Raw genomic sequence first — 15,455 nt, forward strand, 5'->3', positions numbered from 1 at the left:
ATTTCCCTCCCCGTTTGTAACGCACACACTCTCCCCTTCCTTCTCGCTCACGACAGTACATGGAGAGCTCAGTTTTCATTTGGCGCGATTCTAAAATCAGTTCGCAGATTCTTCACAGTCAGCGATATCGGAAAGTAAGGTAAACGAAAGTAAGTATGAATCATACAGTTGCACATTAAAAACAGGTCTTGCTTTATTAAACACCGCTGGGTCTCGTCTCATTCACATTCATTTCCAAGTGTCTTTAAACTGCAGCACTTTCACACTTTTCATTAGCTGTGTTCAATCAGAAATAGACTGTTTCCTTATTTTTTGTTAAATTGGTGTTTAATTCAATTCAAAAACCTGCCGGTACGCTGAGAAAATCCTCCGCCAAACGGCATCAGTAGTGCTGGTACCTCTCAGTGTGATGGGAGGTTAGATAAGCCCTTCTGTACTTTCGCAGCATCGAACAGGATGTGTGTGTGTGTGTGTGTGTGCAAAAAGTGTGTGTGCATAAGCTAGAGACCGATGTATGTATGTGTGCACGCGCATGCCTGCGTGGAAAAGAGAAAGCGTGGGTTATGAACGGTGTGTACCGGCGTGCACGTGTGAGAAAGACGTGTGTGTCTGTGTCCGTGCACATGAAAGAGACAAGGTGGTGTGTGTGTGTGTGTGTGCCTCTCTACACCTTTCATACCTTCATCCTGCTCTTGCTGATTGCTGCTGCTACCAACTCCCTCTTGTCTCTAGTCTCCAGACAGAAACTAGACGGTATTTTATTTCCTATTTATACTGATTCATTTATTTTTCTTTTTTTAGGGTTTCCGATATGTTTTTTGGACTTAATAATTACTAATGAAGATCCATTATTTTGTGAAATCCATGACTACGTGTTCTCAAGGCGTACACTACTTAACTTGACCGCTTTTTCAGTCGAGGTCAGTCCCGTTAAATGATGTTTTGTGAGCTGGGAGTGTAGAGGAAGTGTCGATTTCCACTGTATGACTTGAAGAAGAAGAAGGCGTCAGGGCTTCATCAAGGCCTCAAGTATGGAGTCCGTCTCTCAGAGCCTGCAAGGTAAGGCGAGCCAGCTGCAAACATCCACACGCAAGCTGTGACACCTTTGTGACATCTGTGTCTTTTGGGACATTTCTGTTTCTTGCAGCTTACTGTTACTCACAACTTAGCGACTTAGAGGCCTGTAGGGTTCAATTGATATGGGGGTTTTTAAAGTTCGATATAATTGTTTTATGGATTGGAAGTAGTCGATAGCTGTTCATTTGTCATTTTCATGCCAAAAAAATCCAGCATAATTGCAAGTATTCAGTGTTTCCCCCAAGAATTGTCTTCTTGTCAGGGTGGAAAAGCCTCTGAAACAGCATTTAGACCATCATGGGACACTAAAACTCTCCATTGAAACCCAGGATAATAATAGCAATAGCAATAATAACGCATACTTGTGTGGAATCTGATCAAAATGTCTCATTAGAATCAGTTCAGGTTAAGGTCTTCCCATAGACAACCAGTGTATTGATCAAGTCTACCCTAATATATGGAATCAATCAAACTGCATCATATCAGAGGTGGAGCACACTGACTGGACCAGATCTGATTTTTTAATAAGAGGGGTAAAGCTTATATTTTTTCTGTTAAAAACTTGCTTTACATTAAACATACAGTATATGAGAAGAAAGCACCCTACTGCATGATATTAGGAGTGTCTGTTTCTTTGACTTGAGCCCCATAATGCCTCTTCATGGTCCTGTCACTTCATTTTTTCCCCGTTTAACAAGCCCTATATGCGCTGAGGCCGTCATTCATCACGTTACCTCAGTACCTAGAAATCCTGTAAGGTGAGGTCAGTGAACGTCACACAGCAACGCTCATGTTTACCGACCCTTTTTGCTTTTAAACCCAGGCAAAACCGAACTGTTACCTGTCAGACCGGCTAAACATAAGCACCAATTTCAAAACCTTACAGTAAACCTTGATGCCTGCACCATATCGCAAAGTGAAACAGTAAAAAAATCTGGGTGTGATTTTTGACTCCTCCCTCTCTTTTGAATCTCACATGAAGGCCATTGCTAAGTCGGCATTTTTTTAATCTCCGAAACAACAACCTTAATTCACGCGTTTGTTTGATTCTGTCCCAAGTTCCGCTCCAATTGGTCCAAAATGCTGCAGCCAGAACTTTAACCGGAACTAAGAAATATGATCACATCACCCTCATTTTGATCAACCTACATTGGCTCCCAGTACAGACAAGTCCTAACTTATAAAACACTTAACGGTCTGGCACCATCCTACCGCTCAGTACTCGTTACACCTTATACTCCACCTCGCCTCCTACGATCGCAACTATCTTATATGGCATTATATAATATTCTATGTAATATGAGCTGTTATACTGTCCTTTCAGTTGTGTGTTGGGACTTGTGATGATGTACTTTAAATAAATTGAATTGAATTGAATTGAAACATACCAAAGAGAGGAAAAGATCTAATGTCGGTGAGTCCAGCTCTCTCTGGACGCTGTTTAGGAGACACTTTGGATTGATTCATCCCCTCCTGTGTGGAAAAGATTTTCCACCAGTGATGATATGACACCAGAACTTAATTTCATCAAATAGAGAGAATCTGCAGCATCTCTTTTGGTGGAGATGATGGGACGCTCTTCTCTGATTTAGACTGTTAAGACAGCTTCCTCCAAGACACAAAATTCTTATATGATTTAAATCAGTTCCTCATGCAGGCATTGTGTACATTGAACTGATCCTGGATCTGTGCGTGTGTTTGTGAGCAGATCAGATCTCAGAGCTGCTGAAGCCACACAGAGTGTACGTGTTGAAGCCGGTCGTGCTGAACCACTGCAGCCAGCCACGGGGCAGATCAGAGAGCCGGTTCCTGGTGAGTGAATATTGGTTCAGTCCAGTGTTTCCCCCCCAGAATGGTATTCTTGTCAGGGTGGAAAAGCCTCTGAAGCAGCATCTAGACCATCATGGGACACTAAAACTCTCCACTGAAAGCCAAGAGATACTAAAAGGCCCCAGATGTCAGTCTCACCTGTTGCTGTACTGCTGTAGTTACCGTGCTGTACCTGTGGGGGGAGCTGTGGCTTTACCATTCCCATGTATAAATTTCCATCTCTCTCTCTCTCTCTCTCTCTCTCTCTCTCTCTCTCTCTCTCTCTCTCTCCTAGGTGCTGAGTCTATGGAGAGGTTACCTAGTCATCAACAGACACCCTGTCAAGGTAAATCAAAGCTATGTGTGTGTGTGTGTGTGTGTGTGTGTGTCATAGTAGACATAGTATAACAAAAATGGGTTTATTCACATATGCTGTTGAAGAGTGTGACTTTCTAAAAACAAAAATCATGAGACTAACATTTCATTTTTTTATATAGGTAATGTAATTTTATAGTTACAGTTTTTACATACATAAAATAAATAATTAAATTGAATTGATTCTTGAGAACTGGGACAAAAAAAGTGACTGAAATGTTAAAACACTTGGCACAACCATTTCATATTTCATCATGATATTTAAAACATTTAGGATTTTATTTTTCCCTCTGGCCTCTACCTGTCCTGAGACAAGTGATACTTTTTCAAACTGTTCCAAAAAGGTTACAAAGTGGCTAGAAATTGTAGTTTCACATTAGAAAGTGAGGCATGTGCAACAAAGCGGACAATGAATTCAGTCCGTTTCAATACAACAGTTGCTCTTCATTTGAAGAGTGTGACCTGGACATGGAAGGTCAGATTCCTTCATTAGGGATGGGACGATATATCGAAATTCAACATATCGCGATATAAAAATGTGACGATACGTATCGTGGGGCAGAAAAAAGAATTGCGATATTAGCTCCATTTTATTCTGCTGTAGTAATCACAAATGATGGCTTGACCATCACAATTTCACAAGCTCTCCATCCAAATTATATTGTTTGCATTTTGTAATGACATTTTTAAATTGTTGTTTACAGAGGTGGGGACTCGAGTCACATGACTTGGACTCAAGTCAGACTGGAGTCACAGTTTTAACTGCTTGAGACTTGACTTCATCCATGAAGAGAAGACTCGAGACTTGACTTGGGTTCTGGTGACTTGGGACTTGACTCTGACTTGTACTTTGATGACTTGAAAAGGTTTCTAAAGTCTTGACTTGAGATCTTGTGTTTGTGTAAATGACTTAGATTGAAAGTGATGAGATTTGTTCCAGCAGACGACTGAATTTAAATTCTGTTTTCTGAATTTGTATGGAATGATTGAATTTATTGAAGTTGAAACTGATTATAGAAATCAAACTCATGATGCTCTTACCAAGTTTTTATCCTATTAAAACCATATTGCATTGAAAAGTCCTAGATATTTAGTTTTCTTTAAGATATTAAATTGATACTGGACTCTTGATTTGTTCTGACTTGACTCGTATCAATGATAGAAGCATGTCGTCCCATCCCTACCCATCATAACTCAAAATACATGTAAACCTCACATCTAGCTGCCACATACTGCCAGTCCTTGGATCCAAAGCTGAGAGAATACATTTAAGAGTGAAAGTTACAATTGCACACTCGGCTTTTATGGTATTTCTAGGCTGCATGTAAACACTGTGCAGGAAAGGGTTAAACAGAATAAGAGAGTAAATCGAAGTAAGGCGGAAAATGTGAACAAACAACGGACACATTCTCTCACATAACCGGGTCAAGGACAGATAGAGAGTGAAGCAAACACACCACAATTTACTTAGAAACTAGGTGGTGGTGTGTGTGTGTGTGTGTGTGTGAGTGTGTGAGAGAGAGAGAGAGAGAGACATGACGTCACTGTGGGTGGTCTGTGAAAGCGAATTTCCCCATTTAAGTTTCTGTGGCAATGACCCTGGCGCACACACACACACACACACACACACACACAGTAGTCATGCAAAATCTTATCTCGCTTTTGTTCTTAAAAGGCGCTCCGTTTTCTACTCAGTACGGTTTTTCAGTCTTTCATGTATGTATGTGTGTGTGTGTATGTGTGTGTGTATCGATCAATATATCTTCTCTCTTTATTTTCCCTCCTACAAAGAATGTATGTCTCTCTGCTCTCTGTCTCTTTTCCCTTTTTTCTTTCTTTCTTTCTTTCTCTCAACTATATCTATTCGCTATATTCTGTAAGGTTGTTGACATTGTATGCTGTGTGTGTGTGTGTGTGTGTGTTTGCATGTTTACAGGTGGAGAGTTCATTCAGCTACCTCGAGATTTGCTCCATCAACATTCACAGCCTCACACAGGTACACGCACACACACACACACACACACACACACACACACACACATACACATTGTTATTATTGTCCATGAGTGTGTACAGCCTGTTTTTTTTTACCTTTTTACATGCCAGGATGTACAATGGTTCAGACTGCAGTGAATGCTAAATGCTAAATTATTAATTATTAATTAATTATTAATAGGATACAGTAAAGAAAAATAGGATATCAATAAGAATGGAGGAAATGGAGAGTATTCAACATAACACAGCCAACAACTGTTAAGTTGAAATATAACAATGAAACGTATGAACAAATATGAACTACAACACTATGAGAGTGTGCAAAGTAGCAGTAAAACGTACACAAAAAAAGAATTAAAAAAATGTACAATATGGAAAGATACCCAAAATATGAAAAATGTGCATGAAGCAAGTGAGAAATTGTAAATAGTGTTGACACATGTAGACGTTCATTGAAAAAAATATATACCGTACCTCACCAAATATATTCAATTTACATATTTAGATATTTACAGAACATTCAGATTTGCATATTTTTCAAGCTGTTCACCTTGTCAAAACTCTAGATGGTGAGACCTTCTGCACAGAAAATGTGACAAGTGTGCAAGGGTGCATGTTCATTGTTGTCTGTTTTCATTACCATTATATTTATACTGTAGATGGAGGTAGCACACATACAGAAATAGAAATATGTAGCGACTTGTATGCAGAGCACGTACAGAGGTACAGTGTGCAGGCTACACATCAGAAACTCTGCAAGAAAATGTTGTATAGACAGAGGTGGGGACTCGAGTCACATGACTTGGACTGGTTTTAATTGCTTTGACTTGTACTTTGATGACTTGAAAAGGTTTCTAAAGTCTTGACTTGAGATCTTGTGTTTGTGTAAATGACTTGGATTGAAAGTGATGAGATTTGTTCCAGCAGACGACTGAATTTAAATTCTGTTTTCTGAATTTGTATGGAATGATTGAATTTATTGAAGTTGAAACTGATTATAGAAATCAAACTCATGATGCTCTTACCAAGTTTTTATCCTATTAAAACCATATTGCATTGAAAAGTCCTAGATATTTAGTTTTCTTTAAGATATTAAATTGATACTGGACTCTTGATTTGTTCTGACTTGACTTGCTGTTCTACATTTAGACTTGAGACTGGACATTAATGACTTGGACTTGACTTGGTGATGTACATTTAGACTTGGGACTTGACTTGAAACTTGTGCCTCAAGCAGGGGCGGAGCTAGACTCTCAGCACAGAGGGGGCGGAGTATTCTCGAGGGGCCCTTCTGATAAAGTCATTTTAAAATTCACAACTGTAAAATAGCTGATATATCCTATCCTATCCTATCCATAAACACAAATTGTCACTTATTGAGCCAAGCAAGCCAATGTCTAAGAAAACATATAGTGAAGCCAGAGCCACTTTGTCAGAGAAGCTTGTTCTGAAGAACAAAAAAAGAAAACAGGTTGCCAGTCGCGTTCAAATGTTTCAGCACCGAGGCAGTTCAGCACCACAGACACCACCACACAGACAGCTGTCTATCGGCGGTGGTGCTGAACGCCGACAGGCCACGTGCACTGTCTCAGTACCATGTCTTTCTTACACGGGAATAACATAAACATAAAATAGACACAGCGGTCTACAACACTATACTAGGGCTGCACGATTCTGGATAAAATGACAATCTTGATTTTCTTGCTTAGAATTGAGATCACGATTGTCTCTCACGATTCTTAAGCAAAACCATTTTTATTATACACTTTTACTGCACTCTTTTGCCTGATACAGACAGAAACAACAAAAAATATGATATTGACTGTAATGGGACTGTCACATCAACTTTGCAGGTCAAATGGGCTTCACACAGAGTACACACACAATGTATAGATTAAATTCCAATGAAATCTAAATTGAATTAACAGTATTAAACTTCTCCAATCTCCAGCTGGTTTATTCTGCCATCCATACATTACATTCTGCGCACACTGACTGCACAGTGCAGCATTAAGTATAGCCTTAATTACGAGTCTTTGGAAATTTACCTGGCTTCCTGAATCTTTTTTTCGGGTTGCGGATTGGTTTCGGGTCGTTGTTTTATGTGTATGAAAATGGGTCGGATGGATACATGTGTCAGATCGGGCGGGCGCGGGCTGAAAAAAACCTGACCCGCGCATCACTAACAGTAGATAACTTGTAATCTGCTGCCCTACAAACATTAACGGTAGGTTGGTATTTAAGTAACGTTAGTGGAATTAGAGTTTAATTGATAACCGTATGACAATACATTGAATTGAGTTCAAAACACGCGCTGTCGGCCTGTCAAAGATATGCGCTTGTTTTTTAACAGACAATAGTTTAATTCAAATGCTTGATGAATCCAACACTTATCATAAAAACAATCAACTTACATCTCTCTTCTCTTATTTAGAACACAAGCTTTGAACAAGTGTTGTGTGTGTCTACTGTTCTCCGTCATGTCTCTCTCTGGAGTTGTTTTCCTTCCTGCCGGTTTCTGCCCGCTCTGCATGTGCGCATTTCGTCACGTGGTGAGACGCAGTGTTGCCACTTGTTAGGAGCGCTTGATTTTATGCAACGGGTATCCCTAATGAAAATGGCAGAATCGTTGTCATTTAGGAATGAGGTCGCATAGAGGTATGAATCGAGCCGCTCAGTAGGGGGGCCCCTACTGAGCGTGGGCCCTGGGGCGGTCGCCCCCTCTGCCCCCGCGGTCGCTCCGCTTATGGCCTCAAGACTTGACGCTGACTTGGGACTTGAGCAAAGTTGACCTGGTCACACCTCTGTGTATAAATTAGATGTATATGTAGCAATGATTAGAGGTAGAGAGACTTTGAAGAATCTGATGAATGAAGGTTGCTGGTTCAGTCAGTGACAGGATGGTATAGAGGCCTCTTGGAGGTCCTCAGCTGGTTGAGAAGAGCTTTTCTAAACTTACTACTTGAATAGACATGGTTGATTTCTGTGCTGTTTTTGACTGGGAACTGATCATTTCATTACTGATACATCTGAACACATTTGCCCTCATTTATCAATCTAACGTAGAAACCAGCGCAGATCCGAGTGCAGAAATCATCTTACGACAGGGTTCACGTGTGATTCATTAAACGTTCGTATCTCCCCAATCACAGCGTAAGAATGATCGGGCGTTGATAAATGTGGCGGCTGAAAACAATCGTCATTTAAATATCACGCCCCTAGATATTCTCGGTTTAGAGGCCTCGCCCCTAGAGTTTACGACATGGAGAGGCGTAATACGTCCAAGAAGAGAAACTTCTCCGACCTCGAAATAGAAACTCTAACGTCGCAAGTCCAATTGAACCAATTAGTTCTATTTGGCAGCCTGAAAAGTGGCATCAAAGGAAGTCGGAAAAATGCAGTATGGAAAGAAATCACTGCTGCGGTCAACAGCGTTGCCGTCGACAATCGAACTCCAGCTGAGGTTTGAATATTTCATTTATACATCCGTGATATGTATAGCCTATATATATAATAGTAATATAATAGCTTATATCGCAGTTCTTTACATTTAGGTGAAGAAAAAATGGTCAGACCTCAAACAAGTAGGCTATCTCAAAATGAAAGAGAAATTAATCTTACACCAGAAAACTGTTAACCCCATTAATTGCAAACAATTTGAAAATACCTATTTATGTTAGGGATAGGCTATATGACACATAGTCGATGTAGGCCTTTACAAAATAGAATATTTTGCCATAGGCTACATATTTTTAAGTGATGAATATGTGGCTGCATATGCTTAGATGCCAGTCAGAATATATGGTCTAATAACAATTCTCCGACTCAGCCAGATTTACTATGCTGCACCGCAAGTCCACGCTGACTCGAAAACATGCGTACATGAGTTGAGACTTGACGTGAGATTTGATCGTAGCCTCTGCTCACGTCCAAGGATAAATGCCGAGCTTTGCGTGGAAATGACCGTACGCCCAGTTTTCTGTCGTACGTTCGTTTCGTAAATGAGGGCCATACACATTGTGTTTAGAAGTCAGCTTGTTAGCTAGCTATAGTATCTGGTCAGTTAACTATCATTGTCCTGTTGTAAACTAGAGCAATAAGCCCCAAGAGGCCGTGGTTTACAGTGATTTTAGAACAGCTAAGGGGCGTTGTTAGGCACGACGCGGAGCGGAGTGATTATTAACATTTATCTGGATATCGCCATTAATTGTGCAATTGTTGAAGTAGTGTTCAATTATGTTAGCACTCTTCGTTGCTGGTACAGGGGTGTTTGACTCTGGACAGGTGCGTTTTAATTGCACGGTGCCAGAAGCAAGGATATTGCTCCAGCATCTTCTCTCGTAGTTTGGGCGCCAGTAAGATTGCAGGGACGATTCACATTTCTGCCCCGTCACTGACATGATTTCTCTTGCCTCTAGGCCAGCATCAGAGAGTTTTTGTACAGTGGTGCTTCGCAAGCAGTGGTTGGTGTAGATTGTCTCGGTGCCAGCTGCTTTAGAAATCCGTGGCAACATGGAGCCAAGGAAGTTCACCCCCATGGGCTCTCTAGTATACCTAACGTTAGGAGAAAGAAAGAAAAAATGTTCCCATCATGTTGCAGTTACATTATAACCACATATGTATCTACCATCGGCAACTATTATGCTCACTTTCCCCTATAGCTGTTGTCACTTGCCAGCCATATCATTTTTGTTGCAGTGTAGAGTAACCAAGCTACACTGTAGCCTAACAAAAAAAAAGTTACATTGTTAACTTACCATAGATCGACGGTGTAGTTTGTCCGCTTTGGATGGAGATAAAAGGCCGGTGGATTGGGCGGCAGCAACGAGAGGTATTTCTCCAATGAAGCGACAGGACACAGTGGGTTCCCTGGCTGCTCAAACAGAAATCCCCATAGGCTCTCTTTGTTTCTTTCGCCGGCATCTTTGTGGTTTTTTGTGTATTCGTTGAATGACAGCGTTGCATATTTCCGATTGTTTTTGTCCTGGCGGATGATAAATGATTCGGGCTTCAGTTGGCGGTTGCCCTCTTTAGCTCTGCGTCCCATATGCAGCTGCACATCAAACCAGACTTTGTTGACAAGACCCTCAGGTGTGTTTGGATTCAGTGCCTGAGAGTGCTTGATTTTCTGAAAGTCTGCCTCCGTTAACACTTGGTGGTGGGATGTTTTGTCGCGTCCTTCTCGGCGAAGTTTTTTCACTACTCCAACGAAAACGTTGTTGCTAGTGATAAACTCAGGATCTTTCAACAGACACCAGGATCGGCTGATCGGTGGATCATTGATGTACCGGTTAAGCCCCGCACGTAGGCCAACATAACTGCTGAAACCATAGGGTTCACCTTTCCCGTTTTTCACTGGAATAAAACTGACGGAGAGCCTGGTTTAGCTAGGGTGACCAGATTTTCAAACCCCCAAACCGGGACCCTTAAGTGTACCGCACGTTCATGCACGCGCACATGTATGCGCTTATGCACGCACCATAGGCGTTTTCATCAGGATGGGGGACAATTATTTCAGCGCTTAGCACACCTAGTGACTGCACCTTTCAACACCATGGACAACGCCTCAGCAAACAAAAAATGATGTTTTGTCTCCAAAAATCCACCAAAACATAGTTTTTTGATTTGGGATTGATGTGAAGTCGAGGATCTTGACGTTCACCCACTCAGTTGGTTTGAAGTACCGGATCACTATTGGAATTAGCTTCACCGCCTTGTGGTTTGAGGCATCGACAGCAACAGAGACGAGATCGACATCCATAGTGTCCGCCTTCAGCAACTCCATAGCGTGAGGGGCAATTACATTGCTCACAATTGCCTCGGCTTTGGTGCGAGCGCATGTAAAACGCTCATCATAGAATTTTAGAATTAGACCAGCTGTACAGTCCATGGATCGAAAGCTCTGTTTGTGTTTCACCAGGCAAAGGTTCCCTCCTGAGCTGCCAGTTTCAGATCACTGTCACCGGCGTTTGCCCCGCTGAAGTAGGTCGCAACGGTGCTACTACTAGCTTGTAGCCACCGCTTATGTTTGGCCGTTTTAATATGATCTGTTATGTCGGCATTTCCACCGTGAGCGACCGAAAATGTACTCTTGCAGTGTGTGCAGAACGCAGCATTTTCGTTGCCGGCTACTTCACGAAGAAAAGAGTTAGCGTACTGACAGATTCTGTCAGACAGAGCGACAAGCGTCATAGGCTAGCAACAGCCTTGACAACGACACATTGATTGATTGACACACATACAGACAAATCAGTGTTGAATTCAGACGCGTGGTGCATTGTTTATGTTTTTTGATTGGGTTAGGTAATAATGAGCAGGACAGAACATGATAAACGTCTCTGTAAGCGCTGAAAACAAGTATAATACTATTATTATAATTTTAATTGTGGTGAAAACCGGGACAATTTGGTAGTGAATGTTGAAAACCGGGACATTTTAGTGTTTTACAGATATTTGTCGGGACTCGGGACACCCATCTTGAAACCGGGACAATCCCAGACAAACAGGGACGTCTGGTCACCGTAGGTTTAGCTCCATTTTGGTGATTGATTTTAAATCAATAGCCAGATCTTTCTCGGCACACCAGGTCTGAAAACAGCGCACAGACCACATAGTCTGTGTAACGGTCCCGGCTTCGTTTCTTGACTTTTCCAGCTCTTCAATGTCTCTCTCATTAATTTCAGCGTGTCTCCTTTCTTTTTTATCTTCCTCCTCCATCCTGTCCATCTCTTTCAACCACTCATCCAGGCTTAGCCCACCCAGTAAATCAAAATTAACAACAAAATCTGACATTTTGAAACAATTTGTTTGGCGCAGTAATACTGATGTGATGCGGTCACAGGTGTGTGTTTATAGAGTATTTTAAAACGGCTTCGAACGCGGCTCAGCCAATCATAATCAAGGACTGGAACTATCCGTTTTATAAACTTTTGATAAGCACACTAGCTAATGTATCCAGTAGAAGCTAGCGGCTATCAGTCGCATGTTAACATTAACATTTGTTGCTCTGCTAAAGTAGCTAGTTAGCTAGTTAGCTTACGCATTACTCAGAAAAAGAGAGTGGTATGTGCGACCACATATTCATATCTCTGTATAACTTCACTGGATGAGTCATATGTCAGTAAGGTCTCACCTCCTCAGTGTCTACAGTGCGGCAGTAGTAGGCACAGTCAAGCACGGACTTTCCTGTGCAGACTGGAAATAGTGGACGGTTGCGGTCGACCACATTTGTGTCAGTTTCTTTCAGGTATCTATTTTTCTTCCCCAGTTGTCTTATTTTATACATTATTTACACACATCCAATTCTCCTACGAACCTCAATGATGGAGGCAGCTGTGGTGGAAAGCAGATTTGTGACGCAACTGCAAAGCTTGTATATCCCAGCTGTGGGCTGACAACTGGAGGCTGGGTGTTAGTTAGTTTTGTCTGTCAGGAGGATATCTCATAAACGTATGAACGGATCTCCATGACATTTGGTGGACAGATTGGCCTTGGGCCAAGGTGCAATTCATTTGATTTTGGTGGTGATCCAGATCTGGGACTATTGTTAGATTATTGTTTTTTAGTCATAACTATGAAGCTAACCGAGATAGAGACTTGTTCCAAATCTTAAAGGTCCCATATTGTGTAAAACAGGATTCCCTTTGCCTCTGTGATTATAAAGGAGTTGGATGTGCTATCTAAACATGGTGAAAGTATCAAAACACACGGTCGCCAACTAAATCCACACAATCCATATTAGAAAAGCGAGCCTCTAAACGAGCCGTTTGGACTTCCGTAACTTTGTGGCGTCACAAAGGTTCACTCATTATCATTTTTGTAAGAAATAATAGACTAACAAAGTGTTTTTTTCAAAGCGGTTGAGTGGTTGTCATTGTCTATTACCGGAGAGTTTTCCCTATCTGTAGCTGCCGGGCTGCGGTGTCTCACGTTTCACTCTTGAAACGGTTAGCCAATCAGAGCAGAAGGTCGTTAATATTAATGAGCCTGAAAGACACAGCGACAGAAACAGCCTGTTCTTGGTAAGGCTCAGAGAGATGCTGGAAAGTGTAAAAATTGATTGAGAGTGTTTTTGGTACTTGACACCACACACACAGCTTTGAATGGACCTCAAGACAGAAAAGAAAATACTGGAAAGTGGAGAATATGGGACCGTCGCATGTTTTCAGGATCAAGAAATCCATTTAATTTAAAATGTAAGTGTTTGCACTCTCTTGCCCTCTAGTTGCTTATTTGCCCTTCAGCAAGGCACCGAACTGCTCATGAGTGTTGCACTGTGCCAACATGCAAGATTATCTAGAAGTGATATGCAAAAAATCCCAGTTGCCTTGTGTAAACTGGGAACAATTTGTTACCAAAAGTAATTTGCTTACTGTTTACTGTTTAATGTGTGCCAACTAGATGTGTTACAGGAAATTGAAGAAGGAAAATATTTAACTGACATTTTCCATCCAGTCATTTATATAGTGTGTTCATTTTTTCCTTCTGACTCCCACTCAAAGCGCATGCACTCACACACACACACACTCACACACACACACACACACACACACACAGAAAGAGAGAGAAATATTGTGCTGCTAAAATACTAAACCAGAGGATGCAGAAAATGTGACACCATCTAGGCCATAATTAATTTATTGTTTCTCGTATACAAAAAAATCTCTCACATGTATTTGAACCCTGTAGCAACTGGGAATTGAAGATGATATAAGATGAAACTTTATTGATCCCCTTGGGGAAATCGGGTCGCTGCAGCAGCAAATAGTAATAGGATACGACAGGGGAAAATCAAATAGAAACAATTGCGGTTATATGAACATATGTGGAATAGTTGTAGCAGTAGTAGTAGTAGTCTTTCCTCTCAAATGCCTTGCTGCAGCATTTTGCACAACCTGAATCTGTGACACTGCTTGTGGTTAAGCAAGTAGATAAGGCAATGCAGGGATAAAAGCATATTCTCTCTGTGTCACTGAGAGGCAAGGCCAGTCTAATTTTGTTAATATTCCTTAGTTGCTCAAGTTTTAAACTTGGATTGAAAATTACACCTACATTTTTATATGCAGCAAGAAACTTCTGAATTTGTCTTTAAATACATTCAGGGCCAAAAACAAAAACTTAAGTTTTGTCAGAGTTTAACTTCACAAAGTTCCGAGACATCCGGCCCTGAAGATCAGTTAAAAAGTTATTTAATATGGCCATCTTACTTAAGTCATTGGATGTTACTGACAAAGGATCAGTGTGTAGTGTAGCAGTATAACGGTGGAAGGAAATGCCATGTCAGCAGATAAGGTGGCCAAGTGGTAAATTGTATATCGAGAACAAAATTGGACCTAGAAATGAGCCTTGAGGTACACCACATGTATTTGAAGAGCCAGAAGAAACACAGTCATCAATAGAAACAAAGTCTTCTGTTTGACAGGTATAAGTCATTGCAGGGCAGTCCCAGAGATACCAACCCACTGCCTAAAGCTTAGGTCACACTAGGCGATTTGTTTGATTGATTTTGTTGGGCTGAGTCACTGACACTGGCAACAGCCAATGGGAGTTTAGATACAGGGGGCCACTCACATAGATAGTTTATATTACTAAGATTGCCAGCTCACCTTGCTCAACTATTGATCAGTTCCATCCATCCATTTGTAAGCTGCTTATCCTTCAGGGTCACGGTCCCTCTTACCCTCACTTATTGATAAATTGCTGTACAATTTCATTTGGAGGAATAAATCTCATATAAACTGGTATGAAATGTTTTTGAATGACACAGTCAGGTAATACGTGATCCCTCGTCTTCCTGCCCATCTTTGTCCTGTCACGTGGTGTGAACAGCTCCCCGACCGGATGGCAAACAGATGAGTCATTTAGTCTGAAATTCAAAATAGTGATGTAGTCAAATGGTTGAATCGAAGATGGGTTTCTTCAGAAGAGGCTGGACACTTGCCATCTTAAAATAGTCAGGGATACAAACAGTAGTCAGGGAGGTATTTACGAGTAGAGTAGGTCCTATAGCCCCAATGACCTTGAGCAATTTTGTGGGTATAAGCATGTATAAGTGAACCTAGTGGACTGATGGATGGTCTCATGCGTGATGCAGTGTTCATAGCAGATAAATTGGTGTGAAGGCACAGTATCTCTACATGAGTAAGGAGCAATCTTGGATCTGATACCTTCAACCTTATCAACAAAAAAGGATAAAAAAG

At 41.2% G+C, this 15,455-nt stretch overlaps 1 protein-coding gene across 1 annotated transcript in view; it reads left to right on the top strand.

Moving 5' to 3' along the window:
* The first annotated feature begins 996 nt into the window (after nucleotides 1-996).
* carmil2 (capping protein regulator and myosin 1 linker 2) overlaps nucleotides 997-15,455 on the top strand; it is a 73,792-nt gene continuing 59,333 nt past the window's right edge. The window contains exons 1-4 of the mRNA XM_078282991.1: nucleotides 997-1,059; nucleotides 2,786-2,889; nucleotides 3,182-3,232; nucleotides 5,198-5,257. Coding sequence (XP_078139117.1) covers nucleotides 1,032-1,059; nucleotides 2,786-2,889; nucleotides 3,182-3,232; nucleotides 5,198-5,257 — 243 coding nt within the window. The 5' untranslated portion in view covers nucleotides 997-1,031. The remainder of the gene's footprint in view (nucleotides 1,060-2,785; nucleotides 2,890-3,181; nucleotides 3,233-5,197; nucleotides 5,258-15,455) is intronic.

The sequence above is a fragment of the Centroberyx gerrardi genome, chromosome 4 (assembly GCF_048128805.1).
Source record: "Centroberyx gerrardi isolate f3 chromosome 4, fCenGer3.hap1.cur.20231027, whole genome shotgun sequence".
Lineage (NCBI taxonomy): Eukaryota > Metazoa > Chordata > Actinopteri > Beryciformes > Berycidae > Centroberyx > Centroberyx gerrardi.